The sequence below is a fragment of the Harmonia axyridis genome, chromosome 2 (genome assembly GCF_914767665.1).
Source record: "Harmonia axyridis chromosome 2, icHarAxyr1.1, whole genome shotgun sequence".
Taxonomy (NCBI): domain Eukaryota; kingdom Metazoa; phylum Arthropoda; class Insecta; order Coleoptera; family Coccinellidae; genus Harmonia; species Harmonia axyridis.
In genome coordinates this window covers 21843558-21870481 of record NC_059502.1, presented here as the reverse complement: position 1 = coordinate 21870481, position 26924 = coordinate 21843558, and the positions used below count along the sequence as shown (strand labels likewise).

Sequence of the window (26924 nt, the reverse complement as noted above, 5' to 3'; positions counted from 1 at the left end):
ACAAGACATCAGTGATACACTTGAAAAATATCAGTACGATTGGACTATGGAAAGGGTTTTATTAAGCTTTATACAGGGTGAGTCTTTGACGTGTTTATATATTTCAATCAAAGATTCCTGAGGTCAGAGGAAACAATTTTTTCCTTTACCATTTTTTCCGATTCGGCTCGGTTGAAAGATACAGACTGTAGAAAATCCATAAAAAATTGTAAATTTTAGTTATATCTAACAAATGGAATGGAATCGAAGGAAATTATTTTCGGAATATAGTTTTTTATTGATGTTATCAATCTTTTTCGAACATAAAATTCCATCAAAGTCCGGTCAACTCCAGAATGCTCGCTATACTAAGTGAGAAAAAAAATCGAATCCAAAAAAATAGTAAAAGAAAAAAGTGTTTTTTTCTGACCTCCGGAATCAGTCAAATTCTCACCCTGTATATTCATAATCCGAAGGATTGTGCCCCAGTGCGTCCCTGAAATTTTCGTCTGATAAGTTTTCCTTCAAACTTATCTTTCAATAAAAATCTGCAGCGTATTCGATTTCCCTTCAGAAACTGATGTCGAGAAAGAAGAACATCTACAAGAGGTTTATCTAGATATTTCAGAGAGTAAAACAAACCTGCGAGTTCGTAGATGGAATCATTCATTTTCAGCTCAAGCTACCGAGGCTGAACAAATCTCCCCTCTATGTACAGGGTGGGCAAATTTCGATGTTTTAGCACTACAACTTTTAAACCAGAGGAGATAGACAAAATCTGATACCCACTTCTCGGTCTCTTTTTCTGAGAAACTAAAAAGGGTAGTTTTCGTTTTTGGCCACCTTCTTTTGTTTTCGAGTTATAAGCGAAAATTGGAAAAAAGGCGAAATCGAAAAACAGTTATATCTCCGCTAATACTGATGATAGAGCTCTGAAATTAAAACATTATACAGGCACTTTTTTACGTAGAATCCAGTGGCGTGCTCGTATTTCTAAAAGGGTTTTTAATTACGAAGCTATGACCCAAAGTTATGTTTTTTTAAATGGGAACACTAGATTTTTGTGCCATTTTCTGAAAGCTTAATTTTTCCTGATTTCAAAAATATATAACATTGTATGATTCGGATCAATATAAATAATAGAAAATGTCCAAAAACCTCTTTTCACCTAAGAGTCTCAATATTTCTATGGTTTCAAATGTTGATGAACACAGAAAAATTGAGCTTTCTATAACAAGAGCAGTGTCCTTCCGTCAATCTGATTATTTCTATGCTTTTCACTTATTTCTACAAAATTCGATTCTAGATATGTTTTATAAATTTTTTATCTAAAAATTGATTCGGAAATAACGGAGAAACCACAAGGTCGAATTTTTCAATCGAAAGAGTTGTATTGAGATGCATGTATCAGGAGATTATTTACATAGGTCTCCAGAATCAATACGCACAAGTACCAATCCATTTTAAACAGCATATGAAACAATGCATATCTGATTGAACTCAACATTTTAATTACGAAGGTACAAACAAGAAATAATATTTAACCTAATAATGACAACAATTGCACAATGCACAGTCGACACCTCTTCTCGATATTACAATAGATGAATATTTGAAACTGTGTTCAAGCTACCTAGGAAACTTTTTCCAAGTTCGTTTATCTTTTCAAAACTATTTGTATAAAATAAATATAGATTCGAATTTTGTAGAAATAAGTGAAAAGCATAGAAATAATCAGATTGACGGAAGGACACTGCTCTTGTTATAGGAAGGCTCATCAACAGTTGAAACCATAGAAATATTGAGACTCTTAAGTAAAAAAAGGTTTTTGACCATTTTCTATTATTCATATTGAAACAAACCATACGATGTTATATATTTTTGAAATCAGGAAAAATTAAGCTTCCAGAAAATGGCACAAAAATCTAGTGTTCCCATTTAAAAAAACATAACTTTGGGTCATAGCTTCGTAATTAAAAACCCTTTTAGAAATACGAGCACGCCACTGGATTCTACGTAAAAAAGTGCCTGTATAATGTTTTAATTTCAGAGCTCTATCATCAGTATTAGCGGAGATATAACTGTTTTTCGATTTCGCCTTTTTTCCAATTTTCGCTTATAACTCGAAAACAAAAGAGGGTGGCCAAAAACGAAAACTACCCTTTTTAGTTTCTCAGAAAAAGAGATCGAGAAGTGGGTATCAGATTTTGTCTATCTCCTCTGGTTCAAAAGTTGTAGTGCTAAAACATCGAAATTTGCCCACCCTGTACAATGTTCGCGGTTCGATGAGCTCTTCTTCTCCTTATCTTCCAAGTAAAATAATTCCGCCTGTTCTGAATGAAGGTACCTACGACATGTGCTTTCAAAGTACCGAAATGAACATCATGATACCTATTATGTGAGAGATAAGATAGGAGAAACGACAACTTCTCTGAGTGTTGACTCTCTTTTTGTTTGGAAAGTTTCGAAACTTTATATGGCCCATATATTTTGAATGTTCTTTCGAAAGCGCCGAACTGAAGTTTATCTATTTACTGAAGAAAGTTCTGATGAGAGTTACCATAAAAGCTGAAAAGAAAAAGTTTTCTTTTCACGGAAAAACATAATTGGAAATGATTACTTTATGAGATTATGAGGTGCAATTTTTTAACTTAATAGACTTCAGGTGGCGAAAAGGAAAATCTATAATTGGTTCGTTTTTCGTTATACAAGTCAATTAAAGTTCTAGGCTTACTAACATGATAGCAATCTTCTTCTTTGCAAATGAGTTCAAGTATTACCGATATCTAATGAACTTTCAAGATTTGGAATGTGCGAAATACAAAAATAGGTAGTTGCCTTACAGTATTCTTCCTAGATTGCGAACTCGATAAATGTATTTTGAGGGATAAAAAAAATTAAAATTGAATAAAGAAATTGTAAGGAAGCACAGACTTTATTCAGAAGCTTTTTTGTGCTCGTCGTTCATGCTCCGTAAGAGAACATATAATTATATTTAGGTATACTGGATGTTCCTAAGTTGGAATAAAAATGGCACATTTTTCGTTTAGGATTTAGAAAAAAATGAGCCGGTAATCACTCCAATTTCGAGATACAGGGTGTCTCTTGTATTCCTACTACCTATAATATCTAGATAGATTCCTACAGCTCATTAACTGGATTTTCATTAGAATATAGTTTTCCTGGGGATTTCAAGAGGATTGTTTTTATTGTTATTGTTTTTATTCTTGAAATTAGTGGCAGATACGATAAAACTACAAGAAACCGACAAGTTAAGATCAGAGATATTTTGATTCGATCTCAAGTTTCAGGGCATTTCTGAAAAATGAATATTTCGCTATATCTTGTTCTGTTAGGGATAGTCGAAATATTCTAAAATGTTTTTTTCAGTAGTTTTGATGGTTTATATGATACTTATTATAGACCATTAATTACCGTTTCAGAGATATGGAGGAAAAATTGTGTTCCTCAAATAATTTTCAATGCAGGTTTTTAGCTGCAGATTTGTCGAAAGCATCTCGTTATCGGTTTTTCAGAAATGTCATCCGTTTCAAAGATTGAGTCCTTGAAGATTTTTTCTCGGAATCTTATAGTTCTCGAGATGCTTTCAGTGAGAATCGAATTTGGGATACCCTGTACTAGAGTTTCTATTCAGATTTATTTGAGCTATCAGTGTTTTTACAAAAAAAGGAAGGAAAACTCGGACACTATTCCAGCAAAAATATCACCCTATAGATTTGAAGTTACATTTCTCCAATATTCGAGGTGATTATACCCCAAGCATTCCTCTATAGTTCGGAAAGGGATAAAAAAGTTTGGGAAGACTGGTTCAACACTAGAGAAACCAAAACAAGATGGGTAGTACCCAAGAATATTGAGAACATAAGAGAACGTGGAATGGGTCAATCGGTTTGTTGGTGATGATCCCTACTTCTTCATTCGGCAGCATTTAAGTGCTTTGAATGTGCATAGATCATCACTAAACCGCATTCTGCACAAATATCTAAAGCTGCACCCCTATAAAATTCAATCGTTGCAACAATGGAAACACCAAGATGCCATTTGCAGGTTAGAATTCGTAAACTAGGCAATTTAGCTCTCACGTTAACTAATACATATCCCATTTTCAGAGGAAACTCATTTGCACCTTAATGGCCACGTAAAGTTCGGTTAGTTAGTGATGCAACTTCCCTAGAACAGTTAACAAAATATTCGCTATGAAATCGGAGCCATCATAGAGCATCCTTGCGAAGCCGTCATCAGGAATTTCAGTGTTAAATTGATTGAGTGTCTTGAACGCGAGGCTAGTTATTTGAACAACATTATTTTCAAGGAATGAATACTGCAATTTTATAATTTATGTACAGTTTCTCGACAAACGGCTTATGTTCTTTCAATCGCGTTTTTACATTCCTGAATTTCAGGTATAGTATATTCAAAGTCACTTGGAGGAAGCTGAATATTTCAATTATACAAAGGTTGTCCAAGTTTCCAGAAATTTCTTTGAGGCCAGTGAATTTATTGCCTAACAATACTTTCAAATTAAACCCCGGCATTTAGCGGATCGCGGTATCCACTTCAAAGGGACATCTAAGGCCAAGCGTTTCTATGGACTAGTTCACCCACAACCTATTGTGGGTTTTTGTGACTACGATAGCAGCTCTGGAAAATCGTCTTTCAACAGGCGCTGAAGATGCTGGCGTTGATAAAAAATCCTTGGCTTCAAAAACCCACAATAGGTTAGCCGACATCTGTAGGATGCCTCATGTGTCTTAGATCCTGGACGGAAAATTAAGAAACTTTATATTTTTATTATTTTTCATTTTGTTATGATTTATAGTGATTTAATTTATGTATTTATTTCAAAAGTTGAAAATTTTCGGTTCTTTGATATAAAAAATACAATAACAAAAAGTGTTTTTAGCAAAGTTCCTTCTTATTTCATGTTTTTTTTATTGATGTGATACTACAAAATGAAACTGCTAAAAATCGAGTAGCTTGGAATGATTCAACTACTTGATAAATAAATACTTAACTTGACTTGAGTTTGAAAAACTACTAAATAAATTGAGCTTGACTTGAAATCAAGTCAAGCTCAAGCCAAGTAGTTTGAAAATCAAGCCAAGCTGTGAATACCTAGCTGGTATTCAAAAATGGTATCACAAAAAAGTAAGACCACAAGAAACACTCTGTATCTCGAATACAAAGCGTTTGTGGGCCCATGTTCATGGGACCTGATATCCAAGGATAATCTTTTTCCATTCTACCTTCAATTTAGAACATCCGGTATAAACTTTCTTTTGAGACATTTTATATATCTTTCTGCAAAATCTCGATCAGTCAGATCTGTTCATACTGAAATATTGACATTTTTTTTTCGATATTCCTCTTAATTTTTTTTTCCGTTCTGGTAACGCGATCAACACGCAATACAACAATAATAACATCCCCGCAAAGTCCAGCTTCTCCAATCTTTGAAGCGGAAGTCGGAACCAATAACCCCTCAATATAAGTGGAATTTCCATCGCATCTTTCACCCTATATTCAAACAATAACCAATTCGCTCGCTTTATGCCCTTTTTCTTCCCAGATGGATTGGAACCAATTTCCCCAAATATTTCTCTCTATTCTCTCCATTCTTTGCCCCAAACAAAAGCTTGAATCCTCGCTTAAATCTTCTCGCCGCATCAAGTTAACAAGTAGCCAAAAATCTGCTACGTTACTTCGGTCGACCGACTACTAGAGATGCTAATAATCGTAGCTTTGCCACGTGATGAAAATTCGGTTATTGCGTTGACGATGAACAGTGATGATCTGGACTACACACAATGCCGACGGCGTACACCAAAATAAAACAATCACCTGTGTATATTTCGGTGACGTCACAAGACATGTGTGCAGTGAGCTCAAAATAAATGTTACGGTATAGTCGGAATTCCAAGAGCGTATTTTGAAATAGGGCAGAGAACTGCAGAATCTTGATACCAAAGGAAACACTTTTTTCCTTTTTCATTTTTTTCGATTCGGCTCTGTTGAAAAGATACAGGCTGTTGAAAATCCATAAAAAAGAAGATAATTTTAGTTATTTCTCACAAATGGAAAGGAATCGAAAGAAATGATTTTCGGAATATAATTTTTTATTGATGTGATGAATCTTTTCCGAACATAAAATTCTATGAAAGTCCGGTCAACTTCCAAATACCCGCTATAATAAGTGAGAAAAAAAAATCGAATAGAAACAAATAGTAAAGAAAAGAAGTGTTTCCTTTGACCTCCGGAATCTTCGGTTGAAATATATGAACGAGTCAAAGACTCATCTTGTATAGTTTGCTAGTTACTAAACATGTAAAAAGATCAGTTTTATTAATTGAAATACTGAAGATTTTTCGATTTTTCGAGAAATTTCAATCATATTGACTGATAAGCAGAGCAGGTAACTTCAGAAATTGTTATACAAACAAACACTTCAAAACTGTCATTTGACTTCAAATATAAGTTTATTGTGTTTCCGTAATTTTTCTGCATAATCATCGTTTCCTAATTCTCCATATCATTTTGCTACTTTAACAAAAAAATACAAAGCTATTTTGAAGGATTTAAGCGAGGATTTAAGTTTGTATCTATGTACAGGGTGCGGCACGGAGGATGGATGGTTTTAAAAAAATAATAAAAGCGTTAATTTTTACTCAAAAACACATTTATTGACGGAATCAGATTCTCAAGGAAATAGCATTTGAGACAGTCAAGTGTGGAAAATCACATCAGGCATGTGGTGGCCGAAATCGGTGATGCAGTGCTGGAGGCGCTCTTGGAAGTTCGCGTAGACTCTCTCCAACATCGCTCTTTCAACTTGGGCTTGGTCTCGTATAGTCGTATACTCTAGCCTTGAGGTGTCCCCATAAGAAAAAATCGCATATGGATAAATCTGGGGACCGGGGAGGCCAATGAACATCGCCAAACCTGGAAATAAGGCGACCAGGGAAGAGAGGGCGAATAACGTCCATTGATGCGCCTCCAGCACTGCATCACCGATTTCGGCCACCACATGCCTGATGTGATTTTCCACACTTGACTGTCTCAAATGCTATTTCCTTGAGAATCTGATTCCGTCAATAAATGTGTTTCTGAGTAAAAATTAACGCTTTTATTATTTTTTTAAAACCATCCATCCTCCGTGCCGCACCCTGTATAAGAAATAGCAAATGCCAAGTATTGCAACTAATATTACAAGACGAAGTCAAAGGTAGAAGGGGAACAGGTAAAAAAAAGGTTATGGTTATACAATCTCAGAAAATGGTTAGGCCAATAATCTATACAAATTTTCAGAAACTCTGCTATTAATTTTATATCAGAGTTTTTTGGTACATGAGTGGAAAAGTTGATAGTTCTCTCATTTTGGAAAAATATACGTTTTTTTTTTCAAAATGAATTTTTGGGTTTATACCTCAATCGACTTTCTTAAACTAGGTGAACCGGACCTGCTCAATAGAAGTTTTAGTATCAAAAGAATCAGAAGCTCTGTAATATATCCCTATGTTTTTTTGTTATATTTATGTGGCGAATAAACTTCAAAAGAAAACAGAAACACTATTCCTAACTCTACAAAAATAGCTCTAGAACCCCACAGTTCAAAAGATGTGTTGAACAATTGCTACAGTGTATAGTTAGAAAGTGCCTAAAGTTTGGTATATATAGAAACAATAGACACAAATGGACATATGCTGATCTATATTCTGATATGGAAAGAAATACCCGTTTAATCCTTCAGAACTTCAAAACGTAGTTTGAAAAGTGTTCTTCCTCATAACGGTAACCAATTCCTATCGGTGATGCTACTAATATGAATGACACTAGTTTTGAAAAAAAAAAAAAACAAATACTTAATGCATCAATGGCCAATTTGTGTTGATTTAGAAAAGGTACACTTCCTTCTTGGACAGTAAAGGGAATTTACAAAATCGTCTTGTTTTTTATGCTCTTGGAGATAAAAATTAACACTGGATTAAGTGGAATTGGCCTTCAAGAGATGTTATGATTCAAAAAAAAAAACTAAATGTAATCGACTAATTACGAGGGATCATATATTACTTCCGCCTTTGCAAATTACGTTGGAGCCGAGGAAGAAGTTTGTGAAAGCTTCAAATCGAGATGGAAATCGTTTTGTTTACCTTCTTATCAGGTAAAATTAAGACGAAAAAACTCAAGCCGATTTATTTGATGGTCTTCAAATAAGGGTACTTGTGAAAGATCTACAATCACATCAATGAACGAGACAGCACATCATAACGCTTGATGTTCATTTGTACAATGGGACAATATGTTCTTGAGAATCACGAAACAGAGAATGACGTACAATTGGTGAAACTTATTCTCAGTTGTAATATGAGCATAACACTTCACTAGCCCCAAAGCCCTCTAGATCGCTTATCAGAAAACTTGGCGGATCTTAATGAAGGACAGGGGAAAAATATTTCTTCTGGACATGAAAAATATGAAAGATTCATATAAAGGACTATAGGATTCGGCGAATCAATCTCACTAAACATCATGATAGAATGTCATATAAAAAGGCAATTTTTAAGTGATAAGTGACTTATGTATGTGAATTTTGTATTGAATACTCAAATATATGTGTTTCTGTTAATGTATACTCGAAATAATTTTTCTTTTAATCTGGTAATAGTAATAGTTATAACGTGAATAACATCTAGTTGACAATAAAATCGCTAAATGTAGCATATTTCAAGAAATAAGTCTGATCAAATATGCGGGTTCTTTCGTATTCTGCACCCGAAAATGAACCAGAAACAGTTTCAAAATCGCTTGTTATTCTTTGACGTATAGCGGAAAGTTGCAGAAATACAGTTTCCATATGCCTTTTTGAAAATACGCCCCTGATTCCTTTTCACGGTCTTCCAAATATCATCATGGATTGCCGGTTGCCAATGGAGTTGTTGCCCGAGAAGCTTTCAGCGTTCATTAATTTTGTCAGTTTGAAGATAACTTGAAAAGTTTGATTGAGAGTTTCGCATGAGACTTGGCAAGTTCATAAATGAATTATCCTGAATTATTCGGCACACAAGTAGTACATGCTAATTAAAACAAGGAATGACTCGAGGCTGAGAATTTTGAAGGCTAAGGTTGATGTGACCTTTAAAGAATAATGTTGGCATTATTTTAATTTTCCAGATTCAGTAGGATTGCATTCTATTAAAGGGTGTATCGTCGATAGTGCAAGATTTGAATTGTGTGTCATTTTGGCTGTCATAATGAAATACAAATTGAGTCCTCCTACACTAAAAAGTGCATGCCGATTGTGATATTATTATAGAATATTATAATGTTATACTCATTGCTATCGAAGTTAGTTGAAAATTGATAGTTATCAATCAATTGAAATAAAATAAAGTCTCATATATTCGTCCCTCCAGATTGAATACACGAGGTGATTCTCGATATCCAAGAGTAAAAGTCTCGAAGTAAGTCATAAAGACAAGATGAAGCACCTGAAAGAAAAGATTAGAGCAACCCAAGATTCAGCTCAATCGCAAGAAAACAATATATTTTAACTGAACAAAAATGTCCACAAAAAAATCAGATAAATGCACAGCATTAATAGAAAAAATTAACATTGCAGGAACGTCAAATGATTATTGTAAGACAATTGATAAAGCTGAAGACAGTAAGACCGAAGAAGAAAATGATAGTACCAAAACAGAAGTTGCAGTAAGAGAATATTGTGGTGGAGAGTTTAACTTGGTAATTGACAACAAAATGTTTAATGAGAATATCAATTGTCTAATATATAGATATAATTTTATAAAAAAAAAGCTCTCATGAACATGGGCCCGAAAAGGTATAAAGGGTGTTTCTTGTAGTCCTAATTTTTTGTGGTGATTATACCAGTTTATCAAATTTTTATTGATCTTCGCTACAGATTGAGTAAATCAATACGAAAGCTTAAAATTGATTAATTCGTCATAGCTTACTAACTAGGATCCTTATAATAATTTGGATTACATTTTTTTACTACCAGTGGTCTACCAAAAAAGTTCTGGAGGAAAAAAGCTGGACCTGTACAGGAAAAATATCACCCTTTAGATTCGCATTCAAAATTAGCATGTCACATGATGAAACTTCAAATTGTAATAACTATGCTGAATTTAACTCGAACATCTTGTGAATGGAAGGTGCTAGAGAGAAAAACTTCCAAAAAAGACACAAATTTCAACAAGCTGTATCTCGCTTCATTTCTTTTTGTAAGAATGGTTTTTCGCTTTCGTATCGATAGATATTTGGCTATTTCCTCAAATAGCTCCACCTGCGGAAGAAAATGGAACTTCTGGCATTGCCGATTTCTAGTTGCCAGAATTATCTGAACAAAATATAATCAGTGGGTGGTCACACTACCATTTTTAAACAGCTTGTTAATGATAAATAGCCAAAGAAACTAAATCATATTACTTAAGATTCAAATACTTTTTTCACAGAATATGTGTAATTATTTTGTGAAATGATATAATGAAAAATTTTCGAAATAAAGGTAGCCATTGAACATATAATAATATAATTTTCAGTACCGTGAATTTGTAACGATAATTCAATTTACAATTTACTCTAATAAAGTGAATTCATTTTTTCTGGATCAAACTGGATGAAAAGATTTAGGGTTGCGTAAGGTTTTTCTGTTTCCATCAGTGTTTCCATGTGTTTTCAATTATTCAGGGCTTCAGCCCCTAGTCGGCTCGCAAACTTGAAAAAAGTGTTTTTTAATGGCTTAGCCTGATCCCCATTTGCTTCCTCAAGTTAATGAGGCGAATCAAACCTGTGAGTGGCACTTTGCGAAAAGGCGAATTTTCTGGAATATTTCGCAGAAGGTATAAAACTTTCCTACGTCTGAAGCTCTCGTCCGGCTTTGTGTGGGAATAAAAGTTGATGACGGCATTAATCAATGTCTGTATAACATAGCTTTATTTATAACGTAACGGTCGGTGTTACGTTGCAATTTAAACGAAGCCTTTCTAGATCGTAAAACACAATTGTGTATTTTGTGTTGCCTTCCATTTGGCGGAAAACCGTTCAGTTTTAATTACATTAATCTTGAAGATTTCGGGATTATTCCAGAGAAAAACTCCAGCTGGGAAGTTCATTTCAATCCAGCCAAATTCAATTTGGCTTGAGGTCTTCCCGGGATATAATGCTGTATTTTTAAATGAGGCTTTATCATTTTTGCATCGATCGGTATTTTTAAATTTATGTTTCAGGGAATTTCATGTTGTATATAGAGTGATTCATTACCGAAGGTAAAGGTAACCGAAATCTTTCTCAAATGATAATTACACAGAATGATTAATGTTATTCCATAGAAAATATAAAAATATTATGCATGTATAAGTATACTTCTTTTATGAGTTATTCTTCTATGAGAGTTTCTACTCCCACTCCTAACAAATATTATACTTATCTTCGGTCATTTCTTCAGGCCAATTGAAAATTCCCCGGTTTACCATAGTAAAACACATTTTTCAATTCGATTTAATTATTCAACATTGTTGCCTTCGAGAACGATACAGCGATGTTCCAACTTTTCGATACCATTTTTGTACTACGATTTGTCTTTCGCTTCAAAATAGGCCTCCGTTTCGGCGATTACTTCTTCATTGACGCTAAATTTCTTTCCAGCGAGCATTCTTCCGAGGTCTGGGAATAGAAAAAAGTCGCTGGGGACAAGATCTGGTGAATACGGTGGATGCAGAAGCAATTCGAAGCCCAATGCAATTTTGCCATTGTTTTCATTGATTTGTGACACGGCGCATTGTCTTGATGAAACAGCACCTTTTTTTTTTTCAAATGAGACCGGTTTTTAACGATTTCATCCTTTAACGCTATTTAATGATCGCTGTTGCTGGTCTGGCCCTTTTGGAGGTAATCAATGAATATTATACCTTGCGCATCCCAGAATACTGATGCCATAACCTTGCCAGCTGACTGTTGTGTTTTCCTCGCTTTGGATTAGGTTCATCGTGTGCGGTCCACTCAGCTCACTGTCGATTGGACTCCGGAGTGAAATGATGGAGCCATGTTTCATCCATTGTCACACATCGACGCAAAAATTCAGGTTTATTGCACTTAAACAGCTTCAAACACTGCTCAGAATCATTAACACATTGTTACTTTTTATCTGTTATGAGCTCGTGCGGCACCCATTTTGCACACAGCCTCCTCATGTACAAATATTCTTGAATGATATGATATACACGTTCAGATGATATCTTCACAATGTCTGCTATCTCGATTAACTTCACTTTACGGTCATTCGAAATTATTTTGGGAACTTTTTTGATTTTTCGTCGGCGATAGCCTCTTTTGGGCGTCACTGCGTTCGCCTTCTTCGGTGCTCATTTCACTACGTTTAAACTTAGCATATCAATCAATGATGGTTTATGTTACTGGTAAAGACCCCGGAAACTCTTCATCAAGCCAAGATTTTGCTTCAACTGTATTTTTTCCCTTCAAAACGCAGTATTTTATCAGCACACGAAGTTCTTTTTTTTTCTATCTTTTTTCAAATAACAAAAGTAGCTACACTCACAACGCAATATCTCACGAACTAATGGTCAGACTGCTATCAAATTTTGACATGTATCGTTTGAAGGTTGGTACAAACTGAAAATCAAATGGATTTAATACTAGCACCTCCATATGTGCACCAGACCGGGAATTTTTCAATTGGCCTAATAATTTCTGATATATTCTATATCCCATAATATCTTAAAGTGTAAAAGTTATGTGGTTCTCAGTAACCTTCAGGTAGTATTGGTATCATATTCTATTTCAACTGCTCATTACGCACAGAGTATAGAGACGTTAGAAATTCATTTTCTCTCGAAAAAAATTGTTGATCTCCTCTGGAATTCCCATGAGAAATTTTATATTAAAAATAATAAACCAAAATGATATGGAAAGGGAGCAATCAGCATTCATGCACGAACTTTTCATGGGATGGAATGTTTGGCATAACTCGAGTTTGGCATAATATTTTCCTCAACAGGTTGCCTACTAATGGTCTGCTTCTCGAACTCTGACCTTTGTTGGCGCCGTGAAGAATGATATCTTGGAGCTTTGGGTAGATTTAATGAAGTTGTGTAGCTGCTGCCTTGAATTTGAATGACATAATTCCAACAGCGATCATTGATTTTTCAACAATAATCAGCAATGTTATTCTAGATACCAGAAACATTTCACTTACTATTTCGATCTTATTTCAATTAAGGGTTAATTATTCGGTGATCTGCAGTTACCGATTAGATCACTTTGTCCTGCTGAATATAAAATAGAGGGCTTAGCACCACGTGGCTTTCCGCATATCAGTCAAACCTCAAGTATCCATTCATCTCCTCTTTGGCGTTTCTGGGATGACCAAACTTTGTACGGTGTACATTCGCTTTATCTTCTTTCTCTTTAGGAATCATATAAGTAGAGGGCAGCACATTCGACGGTGAATTTTTTTTTCGAAAAATTATATTGTCTCAATTTTGTAATGATTTTTGTAGGTATTTTTTCACGAATTTTTCGAAAATATATTCGTGCTTTGTACGAAGTGAGGAAATTTCGATGTTTCAGCTCTAAAACTTTTAAATCAGGAGGAAATTTGATACCCCATTCCTGTACTCTTTTTATGAGGAACTACTAAGAGTAGTTCTAATTTTTGTCCACCTCATTTTGTTTTCGAGTTATAAGCGAAAATTGGAAAAATGGCGAAATTGAAAAAAAAATTATATCTCCGCTAATATTGATGATAAAGCTCCGAAATTAAAATATTATCACGTAGAACCAAGTGGCGTGTTGGTATTTTCAGCAGGAATTTTAATTACGAAGCTATGAACCAAACTTATGTTTTTTTCAAATGTGAACACTAGATTCCTGCGTAATTTTTTGAAAGCTAAATTTTTACTGATTTCAAAAATATACAACATCGTATGGTTTGCATCAATATAAATACTTAATAGAAAATGGTCAAAAACCTTTTTTCATCAAAGAGTATCAATATTTCTATGGTTTCAACTGTTGATGAGCACAAAAAAGTAGAACTTCTACGAAATTCAAAACTAGATATGTTTTATAAATTTTCATATCTCAAAATGAATTAGGAAATAAAGCAAAGATCGAGGCAAAGATCCACATGAACGAGTGTTTCAATCGATATAGTTGTAATGAGATCAGAAGATCATTTTATAGGTCTCCAGAATGAATACGTACAAGTATCAATCAATTTCAAATGGCATATGAAATATAGCATATATGATTAAAATCAACAATTCAAAAAACAAGGAACAAAGAAGAAATAATATTCAAGGTAATAGTGATGTTGTATATTATAAATTGTTGTATATTTTTTAAATCAGTCAAAATTAAGCTTTAGAAAAATGGGACAGAAATCTAGTGTTCCCATTCAAAAAACATACCTTTGGGCCATAGCTTGGTAATTGAAAATTCTGCTTAAAAAACGAGCATCAGACTTTGTCTATCCCCTCTGACTCAAAAGTTTCAGTGCTAAAACATCGAAATTTGCCCACCTTACACATTGAACATATCTCTTGGGAAAAACGAAAAGTTACCAACATTTTTTGTTTTTTCATTCGCAAATTGAAAAAAATTGTCATTCTACAATGTATATTACTGTTTAAAGAAATTATATGAAGACCTCTTGAAAATCGGTGGTTGTAAGAGGAATCTACAATTTCGTTTTGAACTGAGCAGTCACATGGTGGTTTTCCCTCTTAAAACTCGACGGTCTGTTTTGGTTTGAACGTTATGGGTCTCCAAACTTCTATCTAGGTGTCTTTTCCACTCAATCAACTACATATTACATATATCTAGTGAATAAATCAACTCAAATGGCTTTGCACCCATTAGCAACTCCTCGAAGTTTGTTTATTCAATGCACGAATCACCATATTATTAATCACCTCTTGAAAAAGAAAAACCATAGATGGTTGAGTGTAATGGTCAGAGATAAGGCATCCTCTCCATGGTATAATTAAGTGAGGGTTCCTTAATCTTGTTCTCTCTACCCACGAGGTGTATGAGAAGGAATTATCTGTCATATTTAGGCTTGGGTAGTTCGCGAATAAACTAGTTCGGAAGAGCGGATCCCACTAATGAACTACGAGAATTAGGTCACCTTCGATCCTCTGTTGAATTAGTTCATTTGCTTCGTTAGTTCATTCAGTCAGTACTCAAGCTTCTTCGTTAATTTAAGCCTACACGTTTATCGAACGAAAGGCTTAAAGGTGGAGATATTAAGGAACGATCTACAAGAAAAAAAGAACTCCTTGTTTTGCTAGGTAACAAAAACAAGGTCGACTATTTTAAGCCTTTTTTTTCTCGATCTCATTATCATTACTTTTACTCTTTTGGTGCAGTAATAGGTCCCTGATCTGAAATTAAATTGTAGGTTTGTTATTGAAGTATCAATTAAGGTATTGAGAAAAATGACTTATGATACACGTGTATAACTGCGGAGTGTACTAAACTTATTGTGAGATGTGTGAAATTCAAATTTACTCACACAATAGACTTTTTAAGGTTCCACTTTTTGAAAACTGCGAAAAAGTGTAATGATGTTGGTACCATAAAAAAAAATGTTGCTGGTTTGATCAGATGCCATTGTATGCATCACGCATGTAATAAGGAGGAGAAGTGTTACTATTCATGTTTACCTGTGTTTACTGATTGAAGCCGAGCCATCAAAAGTCAATTCTCCTCCGAATGAAATATGTTATTTTTTTTCAAATGAAGCCCTCCACCACCGGTGTCGAGCTCTTTCTCCAAAAATGAAAATGAACTCATGCAGTTTTTATGACAACACGCTGTCATGCAACATTATCGGTAATTTTGATGCACTTGTGCAATTACTTACGATAACTATAATTGATTGATCAATGGAAAATTTCCCTAGTTAAGACTGTAAATTAAATTTGACAGACTTTGTAATTACCAGTTACACTTAGATATTCCTCCAGTGGATGGAAAAGTAATTCATCGTTGACATAGCAACATTTTTTTCTGTGGCGGAGGAGAAGTAGAAATCTTAGTTCACTAATTCATAACGAAAATATTCAGTTTGAAGACTAGCTGGATAATTATTATTTTGAACAGGCACGGTCAGAGAAATAAGTAACAGATAACAATAACAATAATTTATCAACCCAATGTTGGGTATTGGACAAATCCTATGATTACAAAATTATTAAAACATATTTCTGTCATCCCAATACTCTTTTACACTCTAATATGCCTTACAAATCATCAGAGATTTAACTATTTTCTCAAAACTTAATCTATTTATTACTTTCATAGGATGAGGCAAGTGCTTTTTATGCTTAATACTTTGATAAAATGAAGATGTTTCAAATTTCCTGGTTTCTGGTCTGAACAGGCAGAGACATTGTTTTGGTACTTCCTGTAGACTAAGATAATTACCCAACTTGTTAAAGGCAGAATTGTTGTCCCCCACATATAGCTTCTATGCATAAATATGTAAGGCACAGTCAAAATAATATTGCCAACAAATGAAAGTTCACAGTGTTTATGAGGAGCAACTCGGAAAATCATTCTAATGAGACGTTTCTGGCATATGAATAATCTATTAAATTCCGCAGAATATCCCTATATTAAAATGTTATGGGTAATATAGGTGTAACACAAGCTATAATAAGTGTTTATAACGGATTCAACAATAATAATCAATTATAAAATAATTTCAGGTTGCACCGCACATATTCAATACATTTCCTATCTTATTCACCAATTCTAAGGAATTTTGTACAGTTGAAATAGTTTGCCAACATAATTTCTCTTGACTCTGTAATTCCTCAATTTCTGTTACATTTGGTGGTATAGTTTTCATTTTGCTTCATTAAATTCATCATAGAATATTGAGACCACTTTCCTGAATTGTTCATTCTCAGACTAGTTGTTTCTAATGTTTTTATTCAGTGCACAAAAGTCACGTAGTCCTAGTTGTATAGGCCTTCAATGATTATGAGGATTATATTGTTGAACTGTCATCGTTGTATTCAATTTTTATTTCAATTTTTTAGTTCGCAGCAATTTTTATTTGGAAATATTTGCACAATGTCATTTGATAGGTATTGAGGGAACAAAATCTCTGAGAAAATAGTGTGTATCAACACAAAAAGATTCATATCATATTGAGAAGATTAACAAGTCTTCATCTATTTAGCGTGTGTATCTGAATTAATACAAAGATTCAAGTGGGTGATTCTGCAACAAAATCAGGAGAGTTATTTTTTTTATTATTTCATATTATAATTTATATAACATATATTCCTTAACTTCAAAGGGAGGTTACTTGGAGGGGAAATGACTTAAATAACAAAAAGTTATTTGAAACCTTCTTGAATCTTTCGCATCAATTCTGATATATAGAGGTATAGGTGGTTTTTTTTGTTGCCTGATAGGAAACAAAGAATAGTGAATTCATTAATGCTCAATGAAACGGACACTCTATTGTATTGAAATCGATATCAAATCAGTGGATACCCCAAATGTTCACGAAAACCATTCGGTACATGATATATGCTTTTTGAATTATAGCCCTTCGTTAGCGAAAAATATTACGATCGATTGGGCAGCAATAGCTCATAGCTTGATTTAGTTGATAACTTTATGCGTATGCGGACAATGGACATGCTATAATATTTCTGTCACATTCATCATTGGGGAAGAGATAAATTTATAACGCAAAATCAGTTGAGTTTGAATTCGTTAACTCCAACTTCAAACTCTGTCATTTCACTTTGATCCATAGGAAACAGATATTATGTGATTAGTAGTCAGATATTTTTTCCTCAAAAGAAAAAATATCTATAATAAATGATTTTTTCTCTATAAAACCATTAGAAAATATTCTGTTCACTTCAGAATCGTGATTTTCATCTCCTTTACACGCCTACAAGAATTTTTTGGTACACAGAACATTTTATCTTGTTGTAAATTTAATGCTGTTTCCAGATATTTGGTGAAATTTCAGGTGGTTACAAGGATTACTAAATAACATTGATTTTATGGAAGAATTTTAAATATTTTCGTGAAATCAAGAAATTGAAGAATAATTATTTATTTCGACCATGTGTTATATGATATTTTTTGTTGCAAATAACGTGTATGATCTCCTCTTGAAGTTTTCCATTTCAAAAGTAGACACCCTGTATAGTTCTTCAAAGTATAACTTTCGAACATTTGTTTGCCTGTTAATTTCAAAACTGCATAATAGATCGAGAATAAAATTTGTATTTGCATGTAAAATAACAATTTCAAGCCTTAAGCCAATTTTTTGTTGATTAGGTAATCAACCATAGCAAATTCAGAAGAATATCGAAAATAATTCCCCAATATTTTCGTGAACAAAAAACAGATTAGGTATGTTTAGATCTTGGGGGTGGCATAAAATACCAATTTCAAGCTTCGAGCAAAATTTTATGCTAATCACATCAAAATCCCAATATTTCCGATAAGAAAGAGATTGCGCACTTGAAGACCTCATACTCAGGGATTTCCAATAAGCCCACTATTATAGGCAGCTGTCACTTTTGAATCTGACATTTTTTGACATTTGCCAAGTAAAAATTACGACATAACTAAAAATGGAAAGATACACGCTTCAACAACGCATTAAATGTGAAAATTCATTACAAAAATGGTGGCAATTTTGCAGGTCAATTTCAGGCCATCGTAAAGCACATTGGTAGACGGCAATAGTGACATCTGTAGAAAAATTTGAGCTTTTGGGATAAGTTAATGATATGAGGAATCGAAACCATATGCGTCGTTCAAGAACAACTGAGAATAATTCTGCTTTAGTCCATGGTATTGACGAAAACCCAGGTTTGTCGATTCCTCGTCCATCTTGGGAATTACTCTATGATTACTGATTTTTAATGGCTGAAATAAAATGATATTGATGAGGACGATGCCTATTTTCAACAAGATGGCTCTATGTGCTAGACAAACAATGAAACAATAGCAATTTTGCAAGAAAAATATCCTGGTCTTATTATTCCTTGAAGAGGTGATCACAAATGGCCACCAAGATCTTGTGATCTAACACCTTTAGCCTCTTTCCTTTGCGGCCGCGTGAAATATAAGGTATATGTCATTGCTTCATAACTGATTCAAGATCTTGATGGCATACCTTCCTCGTTTACAATGAAATAAACAACCATTTTTCTCTCAAAATGAACTCGTTCTTTTTATATCAAAATGAAACCTATTATTGAAAAATCTTTAACTCTATCCTGATCTCTAAAGGCCAATTGGCCAATGACAATCGATCACTCTGAAACTCTTGACCTCATGTCAGTGTCTCTTTTTTTCAATCATGTCCAAACTCTGCCTAGGAATGAAGGAAAGTTAAGCCAACTTGATAATGTGTATTTCACGAAATTAATATTGTCGGTTAGATCGTGCACTAAATACAGTGAGGTAGGTCAGAAACTCACGATAATACGGTTCAAAGCTAAAGCTACTAGTTCGCTAAAAGAACTAGTTTTCCTAGACATGTACCGCTCTAATCCGTAGTTGAATTGTCTGCTCAACTCCGACCCTCATTACTGTGCTGTGAGGCAAATGCTGTCGATGTCTGTCTCACATTCTGTTTTATTCAATCGCTGTATGAAATTTGCATTTTCAGCGGAACAACGATTTTCTAAGAGATTTGCATCTGATTTCTGCGGGTACCCAATTCTTTCTCCTATAACGCGACAGCCATTTTTGTAGTGAATCATCAATCCGATATCGTTAATGGCATACCTTCCTCTTTACAATGAAATAAACACCCATTGATTTCTCTCGAAATATACTCGTTCTTTCAATATCAAAATGAAACCTCTTATTGAAAAATCCTTTACTTATATAGATGTGGTTTCTAAAGGGCAATTGGCCAATGATAATCGTTCACTCCAAAATTGACTTGACTTCATGTCAGTGTCTTTTTTTTCCCACCAGATCATATACAAACTCTGCCTTGGAATGAAGGAAAGTTATGCCAACTTGATAATTTGTATTTCACATTCCACGGAATTAATATTATCGGTTAGATCATGCACTGAATATAGTGAGATAGGTCAGAAACTTACGATAATACGGTTTAAAGCTGAAGCTACTAGTTTTCCGAATCCTGTACCGCTCTAATCCGTAGTTGAATTGTCTGCTCAACTCCGACCCTCATTACTGTGCTGTGAGGCAAATGCTGTCGATGTCTGTCTCACATTCTGTTTTATTCAATCGCTGTATGAATTTCCCAAACTCTTGCTCGTGTGTTAAATTCCGAGAAGGGAAGTAGAGCAGATGTAATTCATCAAACTTGTACCTGAGCGGAACAGGCGACCAAACTGCTGGGTTTTGTAATGCCTTCATAAATCCTCTGTTTCTGTTTCAGTTCATCGGAAGCTTGGACGTGCCCAGACCAACAAGTAGGGTGGAAATTGTCGCAGCCATGCGGCGAATTAGGGTAAGAATTTTTGTCGTTTCCGGGTCGTCGAGCCCGAAGCTGGAAATTTCATCAGACGTGACATCGAATGCAAATGATGTAATTCCGTGATATCAATTCATTACGAGAGATATGAGTTAGGGTTTCGGAGGTTCAACTTATTGGCTTGATAGAGAGATGTCTATCGGAAGGGGTAGCTGCAGGGGTCAATTCCGAGAATATTGCGAATTTGAAATTGCTTTCTGCTTGGCGAATATTGGCAGGAAATGAGCTAGTCGACGTATGAATTATATTACTCTGGAGCGTTAGTTTTAGGAAGCACCAAAATATACGCGATGATATTAGAAGTATTAGAGGGGATACTCACTGCAAACCTAACTATATGATAGTTTGAGCGAATCCCACGACGCTTCTCAAACAAAACTGGTGCATACATTAGCTGAGTTAAAATTGAAACTTTCATGGAAAATAATCTCATTAAAAGTATATATTAGAGGAAGTACACCCAACTATACGATAGTTTGAGCGGATCCCCTAAGCTTCTCGCCAAAACTGTTGGCTAGGTACACACAGTGGTTGAGTTGAAAGTGAAACTTTTATGGAAGACATCCAATGCAAATGAATTAATCCTATGATATCAAATCATTACGAGATATACATATATCTCGATGAAATGAGCCTTTCACATGTGAAAGCTCATTTCCACGTTGATACTACTACTAGATAGTAAGATAGTGATAGTAACCATCGCAGCAACTGTCACCTTGTAAACTACTGGCTTGATGCACACACTGGAGTTATAACTGAAACTTTCATGGAAGAAAATCTTTATTCATCCTAAAAACCAACGAAACTTAGCGTAACTGTTCAAATTGTGCTTCGTTAACCATTTGGTACTGACCGATAAGAGTGTATACACTTTGTAAACTTCGCTCAAGGACTTCAGGGGTGATCTGATCCACTTCAGCGCGAATTCTTCGACGCAACTCTTCTAAATTATTCGTCCCATTGAACGCATTCCGTTCGAATATGTCGACGAGTAAAGCAGAAGTTCGTGATTCTCTACAAGTAATTGTTCCCCAATGCGGTTACTGTAAAAAAAATATTGTGAAAATTGGCTGGAAGTGTAATTCTTGCGACAAAGTTTTTCATGCTGGCTGTGGCGTGAAAATGAAAAAATGTTGCGAAATGGATCTTATTAGCGAGAAAAATGCAGGTGATATTTCACCGTTGAGTGATATAGATTCTAGGAGTGTGTCAGGTGATTCCACACATCAAGATCTCCTTCTTAAGATCATCCATGAATTAGAAGCGAAAAATAATATCCTTGTTGAAAATAATTCATTACTGAAATTCAAGATCGCCACATTGGAAAACAATATCATAACGAAAGACATCGAGATAAGAAACTTGAATAAAAAGTTGTCTACTGATAAGCGATATGTTAGTATCGATAATACGAGGATGTCAAAGAATACAATCGTTCCATCAACGAATACTGCAACTGGTGATCCGAAGTGTCTACCTTCCTCCCCGAACGTTGCGCTTGCGGGACCTTCAACAAGTGTTCCGTCAGAACGAAAACATGATGACCGGAATCAATTCACGCAGGAGCAAGTTAAGTCGGCGATAATAGGCGCCCAAAAAATTCAAAAACTGACAGAAAATTTGAATTCGGTTGAGAAAGTAGATGTTCAAGTTCCAAACCGAGTGCATAAAGATGATACAGAATGGAAATTAGTCAACAATAAAAAAACAAACCGTAAAAGACGAAAAACTCTAGTTGTAGGCAGTTATTCTGGTTCGTCTTCTATAGAGGGCGTAGAGAGCTATAAAGCTTTACATGTATCTAATTTAAGACCAGATACCACTGCTGAGGAATTGCAAACATTTTTGAAGCAGAATTTCTCTGTCGTGAAATGTGAAAAGCTGTCTTCACGTTTTCCTGACGCTTATTCTTCATTTAAAGTACTCATTCCCAGCTCAGAATACAAAAAAGCACTCGATGGTTCAAACTGGCCCAACAAAGTAAATGTTCATCATTTTTTTCACAGAAGAAAAATGAATCTAGAAAACAAGAATTAAACCTGGTACAAAACCGTTCAATTGCTGATGACTTCAAACTAATGCAGCTGAATGTACAGAGCATCTCCAATAAATTGGAAAACCTGGAAATACTATTCGAGGAAAAAAATCCTGATGTTATTAGTGTAGTGGAACATTGGTGCAACAAGGATAGTATTGGTGCAATGGTTATACCGGGCTATATACAGGCTGATTCTTTTTGCCGTTCCTACAGAGAGCATGGAGGTTCTATGCTGTTATGTAAAGCAGGTTTAATGTTTAAAAATTTGTTGTTATCCGAGTTCTCCGAGGAGATGCATATCGAGATTTGTGGAATCGAGGTATCTTTTCGGAATGCTCGGTTGGGTATCTTAAGCATATATAGACCCTGTAATGGGGATATTGATCTATTTTTTGATAAATTACATTATGCCTTGCAGGCCTGTTTCAATGTTGTAGATTTTATTTTTCTATGCGGAGATTTTAATATTGATTATTTCAGGCAGGATTGTAAAAATAAGAAATTAACTGATTTGTTGCTCTGCTTCGGACTAGGGGTAACTTCAATGGTGGCTACTAGAGTATTCACCAATATAAATGGGAACACTTCTGTTTCAAAAGTAGATTATGTCATCACCAATACCGAACTAAAAAATTATAAATCAACAGTATTCGAGGCGCATATTAGTGATCATAGAGCCATCTTTCTACATTTAAGTTCTGGCTTCCTTAAAAAACAAACACCAGAGTTCAGGTGGGTACGTAATATCAGTCGGAGTAACTTGTCCGATTTGGTGTCCTGTATTTCTGCTGAATGTTTTGATGAACTTTATTTGGAACCCAACGTTGATCTGTGTTTTCAAAGCTTCAGTAACATAATGCAGTATCACTTGGAGCAGTGTTGTCCTCTTATGCGACAGTATTCAGGCAATAATAGGAAAAAGTGGGTTACCACTGAAATTAAAAGTAGCAAGCGGAATTTAGATAATTTATACTGGCTTTACAAGAATATAAGTTCGCCAGACACTCTTGAATTATATAGAAGAGCAAAAAAACAACATAACATGCTCATAAAAACAACCAAACTCAGTTTTCATTGTTCGATGATTGAAAGATCAGACAACAAAGCCAAAACCGTTTGGAGCTTGGTAAATACTTTAACAACAAGAGGCATAAAAAATAGTAATCCTATTTGTATTAATATCAATGGAATAACACATGACGATCCAATTGAGTTGGTTGATATATTCGGTCGTTATTTCTCTTCAGTAGCAAGATATAAGTTAAATTCATGTTATGATAGTGATCTATCTGTTTCTTGCACTACTTCACCATTATTATGCAACAATTTCTTTTTCTATCCCGTTTCTAAGCATGAGGTGTTGGAAACAATAAAAAAGTTGAAAAATAAAAAAAGCACTGGTGTTGATTGCATTTCGGTTCAAATTTTGAAATCAGTTGCTGACGTTGTTTGTGAACACTTTGCTCACTTAATAAACCTTTCCATCAGTACAGGTAAATTTCCTAAAATTTTGAAAAAATCAATAGTTGTTCCCATTTACAAAAAGGGTGACGTGAATGAGATAACAAATTACCGGCCTATATCTCTACTTAGTGTATTCTCCAAAGTTTTCGAGAAGATTGTCCTCACTAGAATAATGGATTATTTGGATAAATTCAATTTGCTCAATTCGGCTCAGCATGGTTTTCGTACTGGTCGGTCAACCCAGACAGCTGCACTTTCGTTTGTAGAATCTGTTTACGAGTGTCTGGATAACAACTTTTGTGTAGCGGGTTTATTTTTTGATCTCTCCTGTGCTTTCGACACACTTTCCTTCCAGTTCATTCTAGACAAATGTTATAGTTTAGGATTCAGGGGGATATTTTTGGAATGGCTTAGAAGTTTTCTCGAGGAGCGAACCATGTCGGTTAGAGTGAATGATCGTTTTTCGGAAGAGTATGGTGTAGATCTTGGCGTTCCCCAGGGCTCCGTGCTGGGACCGTTAATGTTTCTATTATTTATTAATGATTTGCCTCATCATTTAACGTGCCTGTTGCTGACACTGTTTGCGGATGACACTTCGGTTGTCATTTCGGCCCGGAGCTGTGGGGAATTACAAGTAGCTTGTGAGACCCTTGTAACACAATTTGTGAATTGGTGTCACTCGAATAGGTTGATGTTGAATGTAGATAAGACGGTATGTGTTTACTTCGGCCTGAAAAATTTCGAGAGGGGTAATTTGAGAATTCGTTATATGGAGGACATCATTGTTCCAAGTGAATGTACCAAATTCCTGGGTGTCTATATAGACCGAAATCTAAGTTGGACTACCCATGTTGATTATCTCTGCAAAAAACTCAACACCACTTTTTTTGCAATACTAAGAGTTAAAAATGTACTTCCTGTTGGTTCACTATTAGACATTTATTATAGCCTGGTTTATTGCCATTTAACATACAATATTATTTTGTGGGGCAGCTGTGTAGATATCTCAAGAATCTTTATCGCACAGAAAAGAATAATAAGAAAAATATTTAATTTGAGTTCTCGAACAAGTTGTCGGCCAGTATTTAATGCAAATAGGTTATTGCCCTTACCTTGCATTTATATTTTGAAATGTCTTGTGTATGCAAAAGAAAATGAAAAAAACTGGACAAGACTATCCAGCAACCATGAATACAAGACCAGGAATTCACAGATTCTTTTAGTGCCTAAGCACCGAACTCACAAATTTGAATGCTCTCCACTTTATCAGAGCATAAAGTTATTCAATCACTTATCATCTTCTGTGAAATCACTGGACTTACGTAAATTCAAACTTGAAGTAAAGGAAATTTTGTTGAAAAAATGTTATTATTCAGTTGGGGAATATTGTGTTGATATTTTGTCTTAGATTTAAGCTTCTATGTAATTTTTTTTCATGTTGACTTATCCTATATACCTTTTGTATGGTGTCTTAATGGATGAATAAACTTATTATTATTATTATTATGAATATTCGATTTTAAATCACCCCCCCCCCAAAAAAAAAGTCTGAAGAGGGCAAGTGTGGGGAACGCGGTGGCCACTCATTAGGTCCTTGACGTCCTATTCACTTTCCAGGAAATATGGCGTCCAGATATCGACTGAAGTTTATTCCTTAATTAGAAGCACCATCTTGTTGATACCAAATAACCTGATGGAATACATCTGCTTCGTCATCATTTGGAAATATTTCTGTCAGAGCAGGTCTTAAATCACACCGCGAAATAACCGACCGTACTTATAATAGGGCCTCATTTTCTTTGAAAAAACCTCCCAGTTTTTTGCGTTTTGATTTAATGCCTGCTCTGGCAGCAATGTTTCCAAACGATGACGAAGCAGATGTATCCCATCAAGATATTTGGTATCAACAAGATGGAGATTCTCTCAATAAAGGAATAAAAGTCCGTCAATATCTTAAGACCACATTTCCTGGAAGGTGGATAGGACGTCGAGGACCTATTGTGTGGCCACCGCATTCCCGAGTCTTGACCTCCATAGATTTTTTTCGTGGGATCATTTGAAATCAAAGGTTTATTTCGATAGGCCAAATAATTCGAAGCACGATTTGAACATAAATAAAGATTTTGTTCCATGTAAGTTTCACTTTTAACTGTCAATAAATGTGTTATCTTCTCAAAAAAAAACTGTTGTATATACAGTGCGAATTTTTCTACATCATCAATCAGAAAACTAATACTACCATCTGATAAATCAGCAAAAAAATTGGGTAGTTATTAAAAATATGTTTGGAGTTCACTCTGTAAAAATGAATGACGTCATAAGTAAAATTTTTATGCCATAACATGGTTGATAAACTCTCCGAGCGGTTCGCTTGAAGACATTCAATGAAAAGGAGTTATGAATTTTTATTTCATCCACACACTGTATAAAAATAGAAGAAAGTAGAAGGATCAAACCTTCTGAGAACAAATCCCTCATTTTGAATGATTTTTTTCTCTAAGAAAAGCCCGAAATGGCAAAAAATACCAATGGTCGAAAAAATCATCTGTTTAAAATGTTTCCACTTGAATGTGGAAATAGTAGATTCTGGAAATGCTAAACTTATCATTTACATTTGATGTTACTCTGCTTTTTCAATATTCAATAAGTTTTTTCTATGATCTACTAAATAATAAGATTTGTTTCAGTACGAATTCAAAGCGAAAGGCATCAAAAAGAAGAAGGTGACAATAGAAATTTCTATTGATGGCGTAAAAGTAACTCTCAGGAAAAAGAAGAAGGTAAGGATTATTATTTGTTTTATTATAAATATGTGTGAGTTTTGGTGCATTATATTATTTATAATTGTTATCTTCGAAGTTTTTCTCAACTCTCAAAATT

The 26924-nt window shown here is 34.7% G+C and overlaps 1 protein-coding gene across 2 annotated transcripts in view; it reads left to right on the top strand.

The window, feature by feature from the left end:
* LOC123672071 (capon-like protein) overlaps positions 1-26924 on the top strand; it is a 175704-nt gene that overhangs the window by 95651 nt on the left and 53129 nt on the right. For both annotated transcript variants that reach the window (XM_045606053.1, XM_045606054.1), the window contains exons 3-4: positions 20444-20515; positions 26732-26824. In XM_045606053.1, the coding sequence (XP_045462009.1) occupies positions 20444-20515; positions 26732-26824 (165 nt within the window). The remainder of the gene's footprint in view (positions 1-20443; positions 20516-26731; positions 26825-26924) is intronic.